This window comes from Canis lupus, chromosome 6, assembly GCF_048164855.1.
Source record: "Canis lupus baileyi chromosome 6, mCanLup2.hap1, whole genome shotgun sequence".
Lineage (NCBI taxonomy): Eukaryota > Metazoa > Chordata > Mammalia > Carnivora > Canidae > Canis > Canis lupus.
In genome coordinates, this window is record NC_132843.1 from 23,538,357 (window position 1) to 23,551,952 (window position 13,596).

At 37.9% G+C, this 13,596-nt stretch overlaps 1 protein-coding gene across 4 annotated transcripts in view; it reads right to left on the bottom strand.

Annotated features, from left to right (window-relative positions):
* Window positions 1-317: 317 nt before the first annotated feature.
* Window positions 318-13,596, bottom strand: part of B4GALT6 (beta-1,4-galactosyltransferase 6) — a 68,127-nt gene continuing 54,848 nt past the window's right edge. For all 4 annotated transcript variants that reach the window (XM_072829136.1, XM_072829133.1, XM_072829135.1 and 1 more), the window contains 4 exons: window positions 8,137-8,324; window positions 4,772-4,894; window positions 4,399-4,500; window positions 318-3,798 (listed from right to left, as the gene is read on the bottom strand). In XM_072829136.1, the coding sequence (XP_072685237.1) occupies window positions 3,651-3,798; window positions 4,399-4,500; window positions 4,772-4,894; window positions 8,137-8,324 (561 nt within the window). In that variant the 3' untranslated portion in view covers window positions 318-3,650. The remainder of the gene's footprint in view (window positions 3,799-4,398; window positions 4,501-4,771; window positions 4,895-8,136; window positions 8,325-13,596) is intronic.

Here is a 13,596-nt window from a genome sequence, read left to right on the forward strand (position 1 = left end):
GTGTAGGCAGAAGAAATATTAAAAACAACTCCTTAAACATTCTCCTTGATACACTAGATTACTAATTGTATTGATGAAAAATATTTAAATGTTATTGTGTCTTCTTGGAGTTAAAGGTATGAGGAGATCACTAAATGTATTGAACTAAAACTGTTGCAAAGACAGATACAGTGGTCCCCTTAGGCCGCTGTTGCCATCCTAGTACAACCATGGTATTCATCAACAGTTCACCTCAAAATCAGGAAAACAAACACAACAAAACCCCAGATAACCCCAAAAAAGTTCCTGAGCGAAAATAATTACAGTAGCACACGGAGTCTTTAGAACATTATATTTCATAAAAGACAATGATAAAAAAGTACAAACATTTCCATGAGAAGCGAAAAAAAAATGGGAGTACAAGAATTACTAGCATTTATTTCAGTGCATTTATGTAGAAGCCTTTCAGATCTAATAAATAAAATAATCTTAAGTACACTTCCTCTTTCTGATAAACAACACTATGGCCACTTGAGATCTCTCAATTGGCATACTTGCAAATACAAGGCAATAAACCTAGAGCGCTAATATTTGTCTGAAAAGTACACAGAGAAATATAACAGATACAAGCAGAGGCCAAATAAAATGACACAAATCTGCTTTCACTTGTAGGAAGCCTCCAAAAGAAGGACAATCTTGTATTGGTTATTTTTCCATTTTGTTTTAAAATGGATATCAATATTTTGGTTGGAAAAGGAGTCTAAGCAAGTTTTTAATACATAATTATGTATTTGCATAATACTATAAATAAGTTTTCTTATTGAACACCTCTTCACAAAATACAAATTTAAATGTAGATTTAAAAAAATACTCATGTGTACACTTTTCCCTCTCTTTTCTACAAACAGGCCCATTAATCATTACTTCTCTCTCCAGCTGAAAGGCACTATGTAACTTTCCCAGTTAGTGCCTTAGGGACCTCATAATAGCTCCATGTCCACATACATATATTCCTTGACCTTGAAACTAAGAAAGACAACTGATAAGTTATCAGAGGATGTCTTCATAACTTTAGGTTTCAACTTGATTTTATTTGTTCAGAAATAAAATACTTTTTCTGTTGACATACCTCGCATCACACTTGATACAGAGTAGGCAATCAATACATGTTCACTAAGAAATCTACCAAATGTAACAATAAAGAGAAATTTGCATTTGCAATGTATTCGTTAATTTTTATGGAATAGATTTATTTTCATAAAATGAAGATAACTGACCAAAGAAAGCTCTCTATCACTCTTAAGAAAACATATAAAAGTCTTTCTTTATAGGCAAAAATCAATTTTAGGTGTGCACTTAAAAAGCAAAACAAAACAAAAAAGGGGAAAAAACAAACTAATGAGATGATTTTCACAGGATGACATATATTATTCAAAACTAAAGAGAGCAAAATAACATGGCTCACTCATAAAACAAAAATTGCTATTAGACTTAATCCAAGAAAATAAGGCAGATACTAGTAGAACTGAGTTCTTCTGAACCTGTTAAATGTGTATCAAAACAATGAGGATTCCAAAATGTGGGCAGCTCCACATCAAAAAGCAAAAAATATGTTTTACAAATAAGACTCAGAAACAGCCCTAATTTTCCCCACAGTTAAAATATGTATTAAAAAAATATTTAACTATTATTGGGTTAATTATGCTCCTATGCCCCCACTATCTTGTTAGTGATCACAAATGTTAACATTCCCAACCTCCTTTCATTTCACCAAATTAAAAAAACTGTATTGGCTGTGAGACCAAAATGAACAGATATACAAATTCTGAACAAATCTCTTACTTTTCAGAAGGTTTGATTTTTTTTGGTGATTTTGAATACCACCAAAAAAAAAGGAAGATAAATATTTGGGAACTACTTCTAGAGAAATAAATATGGAAAATTCTGTTTGGTATCATAAGGGAGATTGATCAGTTTTCTCAAAGTGTAAGAACTTCAATTATTTTATTATTTGGCTTGTGGTCATTTGTATTACCAAAACTGCCATAAAAATTGATACTTCAAAATTAAACTTAAACCTGAGATAAATAACCACATTTCTGTTTTAGATGAATAATCCATGAGGCAAATATGATCCCAACATCCCGCATAGATAGATTTCTATTGTTCTTCATTGTTTTTGAAGATTCACTTTATAGATACATAATTTTTTGTTTTAAATTTGTGAAAATATCAAGGTATTTCCTAGAATCTTTGGTTAATTATAGTTGACAATTTTCAAAGGAAGGATATTGTTTGGTTTTGCCATGAGAACTTCATCTGAATTTAAGATAAAATAATATCCTGGATGTCAGGTAGTGAGACCTGTTCTCAGAGAAGTGTCCTATTACATCAGTGCATTTAAATAACTGATTATATATTTTAATATAATTCTATTAAATTAGTTCAGTGAGGCAATTTTAAGGATACCAGAAATGTAATTTCTTAAAAGTGAAAAAAATATAGTTCTAATAAAACTGGTTGACATTAAAGGTTCCCCTCAAAACTTGAAAGTCTATGAGTCTGAGAATTAAACTTAAAATTTGTTTTTATCTACTAAGCTTTTATCTTCATAAAAATAGAACATTTAATTTCTTCTCTAATAGTATAATTCATTTGTATATTATAGGTACTATTGGGTTTTCCATAGCTCATTCTTTTAAAAAAAATTGTTTTGATTTTTTTAAATGATATTGTTTTTTTGGCTCTTCTGAACTAGAAATAATAAAAGTGCTGTTCACTAGGAATTAAAAAAAAATACAGTGTACAAACACACACAGCTGCTAGAACATTGAGGCATGAAATCCCCGACAATCACACCAAAGATACATGAAAGACAGTTAACATAAAGAGGTCCTTTATATCATGTTACATCCCAACGTTTAAGATTTTCTTGGTAATACTCATGCAATGTGCATAAACAATATGGTTGTGATTTAGCAAAATCTGATGAGATTGCAAGCAAGGAAAAAAACAGGTAATCCTGGTAGGAAGAAAAGCAGTTTACGTCCCTTCTTCTTACCCTTTAAGACCCTAAGAAAGCTGTGACTTCTTCCACACAAAAGGCTGAAGGTCTAAAGCTCAAAACTAGTATAACAGTTTACTTAGTAGTTGGGTGTCAATTATTGACAGTTCCTTCATTTCACACAAGGGTTAACCTTTTTTAGTGACATAGATTTGCATTGTTTTTTTCCATGCAAATAAAAAATTCTATAAAAGTCCAATAAAGGCATAACCAATTACATGCAAAACTGCAACACACCTTCTTTTCCAACAATTTGAACACATTAATTTACATCACATATATACAAAACATGTTTAAACAGAAATAAAGCATTCTCTTGAATTAAATTATATATTTCAGTATAAAAATTTTCTCTTTGTAGGGAGCTCTCTCAACGTCCAGATTTCAGCAATGGCATCGGGTCTCTGCGTGCTTGCCATGGGGGTGTGTCTCAGAGAAGAGGATGGGTGATCGAATCTTATCCCACACTGTAAACAGTGAGGACTGCTGGCTCTTCTTCGCACAGATCGGGGCACTGTGACACATCCATTCACTGACCTCCAGGAAGAGTATGCTCCAAGTTTATGATCCAGCATTGCGGTCGATCTTGCCATGAGAGCTATTTCTTTTAATAGTCTTCAATTGGAGCTAACTCTGGCATGAGGTTTACAGATATATTTGTATACAACCTATCAACCAGTATTTTTGGCGTATATATTAAATTGTTCAACCCATCAATGTACTGACGCTCTTTTGAGTATCTTAGCAATTTATACCTATAGGGTTAGAGAAAAAAGTGAAAAATAACATTAACACATTCAAAAAAGAAAAACTGACAACAAATACGCTCGCTCAAGGTCATTCTTATAATTACAGCATTTAAAACTTTTTCAATTTTTGTCACGCATAATTAAAAATCTTTCTTTTTTATTTATTTTTTATTTTATTATTTTATTTTTTTAATTTTTAAAAAATTTTTTTAAAATTTTTTTATTTTTAAAAATCTTTCTAAACCATTACTAAATTAGCATTTTTACTAGTCTTAAAAATGCCTCCTGAAAAAATCATTTTGTACACTTACAATTTAGACATCCTTAAGAAATAAATGTTTTATGAAATACTATGTTTTATGTTAAGGAAATACTTTTTATATAAATAGTTAATTGGGCTCTTTAACATAACATAAATATATACGTATATCTTTTCAAAACAAGCACAAAAATATTTTACTTCTATAAAGAAAAATAAAATCAACAAAAAAAATTCCCTGCAGGCGATTTTCTGGGGGCTGCAATGTTTTTTTTTTTTTTTTAACAAAACTTTCATACATTAAATAATTTTGAAACCTTGTTATCTGAAGGTGATATTAAACTTACCGTCCTAAAAACTGGACTTCGCCTCGATGGTGATGAGGAATAGACTTATATTTTCCCAAGTCTCCCTCTGGTCTTGTTACATTATATCCTGCATAGTGAACTCTATAATACATGAAAATAAAAAAATAAAGTGACATAAAAATTATGTGAGTTCAACTTGAAATGCAAAAAAAAATATGCTATCATTGGAGAGCTGTCCATAATTTCAGAAGGCACTCTTAATGAAGAAAGGCAGAAGCACAAAGTAAGATTTAGGAACCTCAAACATTTTCCAGCCCCCAAAATCCTTCCTCAGAATAGCAAAGTGCAATTTAACTAACAGAAAGGAAACCGACACAAATTCAATGACCAAGCAATTTGTACCTCAACATACCTGTTCCAAAGGTCATCATCTTCTCCTCCCCATCCCCAGAAGGCATTAGGAAAACCATTGATCTTTCTGAATTGCTCCACTGTCAGGCCACTTACACCACCAAAAAATTCTTTATATGGTAGACTAAGAAGCAAGCAGAACACAGATTTCTAAACATGAGATCCGAGCAGTCTGCCATCTGAGATGGAGTTTTCAGTCTCACAGCGCCTTTGCATACTTTCCATATCAACAATTGTGCCGATTCAATCATATTGTGGGAAATGTAAAGTACACCAAGAAAGAAAACATTTTCACAGTCTAGTGAAACATCTACATGTGTGAGGTAAAACACTTGTGATAACTGAAATTTAATATTCAGTATTGTTCCTTTGTAAGACTCACAACCCAGTGTTCAAAAATGCATACGATTTCCACACCACACTAAACTTGATTAATATATCAATAGTTATCAATGCAATGTTAGATGCTGTTAAGCTAATGAAGTGTTCTAAATTAATTGAACTTAATTATGTGTTATTTATTACATTAACCAGGATAAATAGAAATTGATAAATACAATGCTAGCATTTAATTTTTTTTTTCCTAGCATTTAATTTTGAAATGACTAGCTGCCTGCTCCTGTAATAATCATACCTGTTTGGCATGATATCATAATACTCATGAAAATTTACAAATATATTTATTTTTGTAATGTTCTAATATTTGGATAAATGACTTTTTTATTGAGATATAATAGACACAGAACATTGGATTCATTTTAGGTGTACAATATAATGATTTCACACATTATATATTGCAAAAAGATTACCACAATAAATCTAGTTAATATCTGTCACCACACACAGTTAAAAAGTTTTTGTTTTCTTGTGATGAGAGCTTTTAAGATCCATTCTCTTAGCAATTTTCAAATATACAGTAGAGCATCGTTAATTCTAGTCACTATGCTGTACATTACATCCCCAGGACTTATTTATCTGAAACCTCAACTTTGTACTTTTTAACCCACTTCAGCCACCATCCCCCCACCATCACTTCTGGCAACCACCAATCTGTGCTCTGTATCTCTAAGTTTGTTTGTTTTTTTTTCTTTTTAGTTTCCACATATAAGTGAGATCATACAGTCTCTCTTTCTGAGAAATGACTACTACATTTTTAAATCTGGATTTTATTCTCCTTACCTTTCCCTAACTCGTACTCCGAGGAATTTGTCAGACTAAGTTGTTCAGGTAGATATAGACTGGTTTTCTGATTTCAACATAGCATCCCTACACTCAGTCCTGAATAAATCCCTCTGGCCCCAAATGTGCTATTGGGAAGCTGCATGCCAGAGCCCTTACCGAGGTCAGGTTAATTGAGGGGGGCGGGAGGCAGCAGGGAACACACGACCACGCACAGCATCTATATAGCTCATGCTAAGGGAGATCTGGCCTTAAGGGAGCAAAGCTGCTTCAGAGGAAGGGAGACAGCAGATCTCAATTTTTTTTGTTGGAGGACTCTCACCCCATTCCCCGTGGGGAAGAAGTGCTGTGTGCTAGCTGAGATCTTGTATGGTCACAGAGGGTAGGAGAAGCAGCTCCTGCACGGAACTCACTGGTATAGAAGAAAGCAATCTTGGCCCACTGTGGGCCAAAGGCACCCAAAGACAGTAACAGCAATACTGATCCCAAAGACAATCACACTGTCCCAGGAGACTGGGAGAGGCTTACGTGTGGGAAGTAAGGATTCTAGTTATAAACCCAGTTGGGAATAAGCATTCAGGGCACTGTTGGGTTTCCCATGCTAGTTAGAGTATTCTTCCCCAGGCTAGTGGTTTGGGAGAAAGCGAAGATCAGTAGATAGGTAAATATGGATATGTGTGTGTGTGTGTGTGTGTGTGTGTGTGTGTGTGTGCTTTCATTAACATGTATACATTGGCAAGCATATTAATTCCATTTATTGTTCTGCTTAAATGAAAACAACCAATTGCACTATATTCAGTATTAGGCAAAATGAAGGCATAACAAATAAACTAAAGAGAAAACAGAAGCTCAACAAAAAATCCAGTAGTACTTATCTCACACTGACTGAGAGGAGAGAGTCACAAATCTGGGGACTGGAGCTTTCTGGTCCTTAGCCGTCAGAGTGTGGGTGCCATTATGGGACAGGGATGCTCTATCAGGCTTCACCCATGGCCTGAAGTCTTCCCACTACCAGCCCTATTCCTTGGTCTGCCGACATTCTCCCTAAGCTGCATTCTAATTTCGACTCCAACTTCAAAGATATTCTACTAACCCTGGGATTAATCTAGGTAGATATGAGCATCATTTACATTAATACTTAACCTTTTCAAGTAAGAAAAGTTAATTGAGAATTCTTAGTTTATATGACACATATGACTTTTTTTTTTTTTTTTGGTGAAAACCATTTACTTTGAATCTAATTTGACTCTAGTGGCCTAATCAATACCGAATTTCCAAGAACCAGGGCTAAAAATCAGATTCTGAACTTGGATGATCTTCCCCAAGCCTGTAGTAACGCCTAACTTGGGAGTTCAGACACTGTAATAATAAGAAAAGGTTTTCTAATAATAATGACCAGAAGAAAAAAAAAAGGGCATTCCTTTCCTGTTCTAGTGCTGATTCACCTGGTCATGTCATTAAGACTCTTTGCCTCCCTCTATTCTGTGGGTCGGGCAGCAGGCAAAACTGTGATGTGGGTAACATCTCCCCTGCTCCAAGCTACTCTCTCTTTTCTCCACATCCATCAGCTGATGAAAGCTGTAATGACTTGCATGCTTCAATGTCAATTTAAGTTACTGTCACAGCTCCGCTGACTGTTTACATTTCAAGGTATGTGCAGTCAGAGAGCAAAAAAAGTCTGCCTCTTACTATTAAAGGCAAGACAAGAACCTATAACCTAGAAACAAGTTCCTTGCCCTGAAACAAATCACTGAAAAAGGGAAAGCAGAAGGGAGCCGCCAGGGCTACGTGCATGCACACAGGGCAGGCCCAGAATGTGCGACCTCCTGCAGCCCTAGGGGTGGACTCTATCACTCCAACGGACAAGAAAACCAGCAGGCAGATATATAAGGGACTCACCAGGTCCTATCACGGGTAAGTGTGCAACCAGAAGTTAAACCCATATTTGCTTGACATAGAACCCAGGTTCTCTTTCCCATCGACCCACATGCAGACCCCTGCGTGAGGAAGTACCTAGATGGTGAGCAAGTGACTACATCCTGGCTCCCTGTGAGGACCAAGCAGGGCTAAAGATGCTCTTAGGCTTTTGAGCCCTTTTAGATCCTGGCACCTTAACAGAGCTACCATTTCAATGATACCATATTGTAAAGCTATTGTCTGATATCAGGAAGACTGCGTATTACTCACATATACATGTATTTATCCAGCTTTGCTGCAAAATGACGTGGCATTTCTCCACAACCGTAATAGTTTCGGTCATTTTCGGGTAGATGATCCACATCATGGAAGATTACGCAGTCCCAGACACTGTCTTTCATGGCCTCTTTGAAGCCCACGTTGAAGAGCATTGCACGGTTAAAAGGTTGTGTGCCAGTCTTCACAGAGGAAAACAGAAATGTAGTCAGGCTTTGTCATCTGACTTTTTTCTAAGATTTTCTAACTTGCTGAATCACAGTCAAATAATAGTAGTAAATACATCCAAATCAACTAGATAAAATAAAAAATACACTTCAGGATCTTCAAATATACTGTTTAGATTTACTTACTACATTCTTTTGTACTTTGGTTACATAAAACAAAACACTGTTATCGAGTGCATTTACAGTGCATTTCTGTCTTACCTCAAATACATCAGAGTATAGATCATTTATGACCAGGAGAAAAATATAAAGCCATTAAAAATAATACAGGTTGTAGTTTTTAGTGAAGCTTTCCATATATGCCAAGACTAAGAGAAGCATGAGATTAACTATGACTGGACAAGGAGTAGGCCCTTGCTTACAGAACAAGGCCAGTGAGAGCGAACTGTACTGTTAATGCTTACGATAAACACACATTTTCAGAGACAAAAACAAGTGGAACTTATTACACAAAACCCAACTTCCTTTATTACAGCCATTTTCCTTTATTACTAAGAAAAAATATATTAAAATGCCTGGGCAACAAACACTTCCCATTTTTATCATTTTTGCTTATGATACAGACCAAGAACACTTTAAGGGACAAGGAAATGGGGACTTGTTATGCAGAACCCAACTTCCTATGGAATAGCCACTTCCCTTTATTTATGAGGAAAATTATATTAAGGTGCAATGGCAATTAAATCGCTTCATTCTGTATCTGAAGGAAATTAAAGCGCAATTACCCACACCTTTGCCATGTTTCTCAAAGCCATTTCCAAACTAGCAACAAAACGGGATGATGACCAAAGCAAATGAGCTACACAACACAGGCAGCACCAGAGGGCTGCCTTCAGAGTGAGAAATGACTAGTCTCTCATCCCGAGCCCTGCACTAACCTGAGGTAACAGAAATCACTTTATATTTTGTAGCTTCTCTCTTCACCAATGAAAAGAAGAATAAAAAAGGAAGAGGATAAAAATTATAGTGTCATTGCTGGCACATCAACATCAGTGTGAACAATCTCCTTTCCTTGAAGGTCTAAAAAAATTGTTTTTTATTAAATGTGGACATAAAACTTAATGGCTTATAATAAAAATAAGTTGTCCTATGTCTAACCCATCTCCATCTTCCAGAAGCAGAGCATTTCACCGCCGCTGGTGGTTTATTCTAGTACTTCTCTCCATATTGCAAGGTAATGAGAGTTGCGATATTTCCTCGCCTCATTAACGACAGACATTGTCTACTGACTTTGTACGATGGCCACTGAGGATTCAGACCACCACACTCACGGCCCCTCCATCCATTTTCCCAATATAGTTAGATCATAACTTTTGGCTAAACCAATAATTTTTATATTATTAGGACTGCATAAATATTTCCTGAGTGCCGAGCGAATCATGACTCTGTTTTCTTTTTCAAACTGGGATTAATAACTATCTTCTGTTTTCTATGTAACTATTATTACTCTGTACAAAAGCCCCAATAGATATGCCTTGTACTTATTAATGACTGATGTAATGCAAACACATCTAGTCATCTATCAATTTGTTTTCCACCCCCTCAAGCCCAACACCAACTGCCACTGCCCTGGATTCTTGCTCCAGTCTGGACTGGTCTGACCTTGTACCTCTCATCCTAGGACTTCTTCGTCCCCCAGGGTCACTCCTCCATTCCCTAATGTCACCCCTTCGCTTCTGGTGTCACCTTTCTGCTCCCGTGGCATCACCCCTCTGTTCCCCAGGATCACCCCTCTGTTCCCTGGTATCACCCCTCCGTTTCCCAGGATCACCCCTCTGTTCCCTGGCATCACCCTTCTGTTCCCCAGGATCACATCTCTGTTCCCTGGTATCTCTCCTCTGTTCCTTGGCACTGCCCCTCTGTTCCCTGGCTCACCCCTTCATTCCCCAGGATTACTCCTTCATTCCCCACATCACCCCTTCCATCCCCGGCATCATCCCTTTGTTCCCTAGCATCATCTAGGACTTGGCATTCTCAATTTGCTGAGGTACATCCTTCAGCAGCTTCCTACGTAAGGGTTCATGGAGGGGGAAAAAAAAAAAAAATATATATATATATATATATATATATATAACATACATATTTTTAATAACATACACACATATATATGTGTGTATATATATATATTTATATTTATATATATATTTCATAATGAATGCTTGAAAACGCCATCAGTCTACCCACATGCCTGACTGACATTTTGGCTGGGTAAAAATTTCTAGGTTTAAAATCACTTTCCCCTAGAATTATAACAGCATGGCACCACAATCCTCTAGCTATCAGCATTACTGAGAAAGTTCATATGACCCTGATGAATAATCACTGCTAATTCTTCCTACAGAAACTTCTTGAGAGCTTCTCTTTTTAAGTTGCATTCATCCAACTTCACAGTGGATCTATCTTTGATTCATGTGTACATGTGAGTCCCTTTAACCCAAAGACATGTCTTTCCTTCTGGGAAATTTTCTTATATTATTTATTTATTTTTCTTATATTATTTCTTTGGTCATTTTCCCCCAACTCCCTCCCCAGTTTTTTTCTGCTCTATTTTTTCAGCACTCTGATTAGCAAGTCTACTGCCAATTGTGAACAGGGAATTCTGAGGGCACTGCACAGATGCCTCATCTCTACTCCGTGACGTCTGGGCTTCCAAGGTGGCTCACTCACAGCCAGCAAGACACTGCTGCCAAGCTGGCTTCCCCTCCACCAGGCTGCTTGCGTCCTCATGACCTGGGAGCTGGCTTCCCGGAGAGGGAGCCATCCAAGAGACCGAGGCACAAGGAGCAATGTCTTCCACGACCTGGCGTCAGAAGTTGCAGGCTGTCACTCTGCAGTTTGGTCACCGATGCAAGTCGGACCTTATTCATTGCGGGAAGAGACCACACAAGGGCCTGGTTCCACAGAGGCAAAAATCCTTGCAGGCCATGCTGGGAGTGGTTACCCCCGTGACATACTGGTAGCGACTGATCTTAATTTCTTACGTTTTGAATCTATTTTAGGAGTTGTTTTCTTATCTTCCAGCCTTTCTATTCAAAGTTTTATTTTGTTATGGCATTTTCTTTTACAATAACATCCTTATTCTGACTACTCTTCCTTTATGATGGCCTACGTTTGCAGATTCATTATCTTTACTCTCTGTGGGTACTGATTATGAGCTGTTGTTCTTTTAAGATTCTCTCTGTTTCTTTCACTGTCTCTATTCCCTATACTCCCTCTTGCTGGGTTGGTTTTGTCTCCTCTTGTGCAAGCTTTCTTCAAAACCTGAGAAACCTTGGCATTCATGTTGGAGTGTGAGGCACTGAAAAGCTAGGCAGAGTCTCCATGTAGGTATGCAAGGACTGTGGCATCCCACTCTTGACTCAAACACACCACACACGCACATACAGGTGCACAAGCAAATCCCTAAACCAAACTAAAATAAAAAACTGAAAGCCTCATTCCTCTCCCTGTGTCCTACATGTTCATAGCCCAGAAAATGGCAACATTCTCATTCAAGACACAAACTTGGGCACTGCCGACAATTCTCCATCGCTCACAATGCACATCCGATTCATCAGCAGTAACATTACTTTTCAACCCAAGGTAGCCCGAACCCCACCACAGCTCACCTCCCCCTCCATCACCACAGCAGTGCAAGCCCACATCTCCTCCTGCCTAGACAGCTGTGAGAGCACCCTAACTGCCCTCCTCTCCACCCTTGCCTCACTGCGCCTACACTCACCACAGTCATCTTTTCAAAGCCTCCGTTAGGTCATGTCATTGCTCAATTCAAAACCCTCTAGTGTCTTCCAGCCTCACATGCAAGAACCTAGGTCTGCACCCTAACCTGTCAGGCCCTCCATTATCTGCTTCTCACACCCTCTCTGACTTCCTCCCTAACATTGCCCCCCCCCCCCCACCCGCTCCAGGGACACCAACCTCTGCACAAACACACCATGTACCTGTCTGGAATCCACATCCCATCACATGACTCAGGGCTGCCCCAACTTCACCTCCTCCAAGAGGCCTTCCCTGAACACACTATATAAAAAAGCGTATATCTCTCTCTGCCCTGACTTTTAGTCCCCAGCATTCCCTGACATAGCACAAATTACTTATTATTGCCCATCTCTCCTCCACAGAATGAGGGGCCTCACCTTGCCGTGTTCACTGCTGTATCCCTATTGTTGAATGAAGGAAAGGGTTTTGTGGAGGTGATAAAGTGATCAGCTAGCCTCTTCCTTTGGAAATTTCTAAATATTAGATTAGGCATCTTTTTCCTGGGGCTAATCTGTTTCTCTAATACAGACACTACTCATTGCCCTGCCTCAGTTGAAGGGGTTGGGGGGATTCATACCTCACTGCTGGCTTCAAAAAACCAGACAGAGAGAAGCCCTGAGGGTCCCGAGGGTCAGCACCTGAACTTACTTAACCCCTGTGCTCTGAGGCCCACAGCTGAGCTGGGCCAGCACAGTCTGGACTTCCTCTGATGTGGTTTCTCCAGAGGATAAACTTTTATTTTTTATAAGACACAATGGAGTAATCACCTAGCAACACTAGCAAAGATGAGGAACTGGGAATCTGACTGTTTTGTAGTGAGACTTTTGAACAGTCCTGTTACTTTAGCCCAGTGCTTCAGTCCATCTGTGACATCTTTCAGGTACCGAGACCTGCAGGCGACTGTCCAGCAAACTGACTCAATGCCAATCACGATCCCCTGCAACAAGCACGTGGTTTTGAACATCTTGTGTTCTATAAAGGGAGCTGTTAGTGACCTATCTGCTTCCTGACTCCCAGACATGTGTTGAAATCTCTCAACAATCATCTATCTCTCTGTCCTGGTTTGAAAATTTTTTTTAAAAAACTTTTTTCTTTCACTCTCATTTTAGGAGTTTGAAAAGGGGAAGTGGTAAATATGTGTACAATCTTCTATATTTAACTCAGAGTTCTAAGCTGTTCTTCAAATGCTTAGCACTTCTGGGCACCAGTCCAGCAGAAACATCACTCTTCTATTTCATATGTGGTAAAAATGTTACTACCTCAAAACCACCCACTACTAAATACATAGGCCTGAATTAATATTGATCAAGGCTGAGATTTAGACATAAGAGGTTTATAAAAATATGGATCTTAGTTGCTTTGGAAAAGTTGCTTCATCACGTTCACAAAATAATTCAGTGCTGCTGGCCTCTTAGAAGACTATGCCTTTAAAAACATAAACCCAGTGCCCTCTTCCATAGCTCAGCTG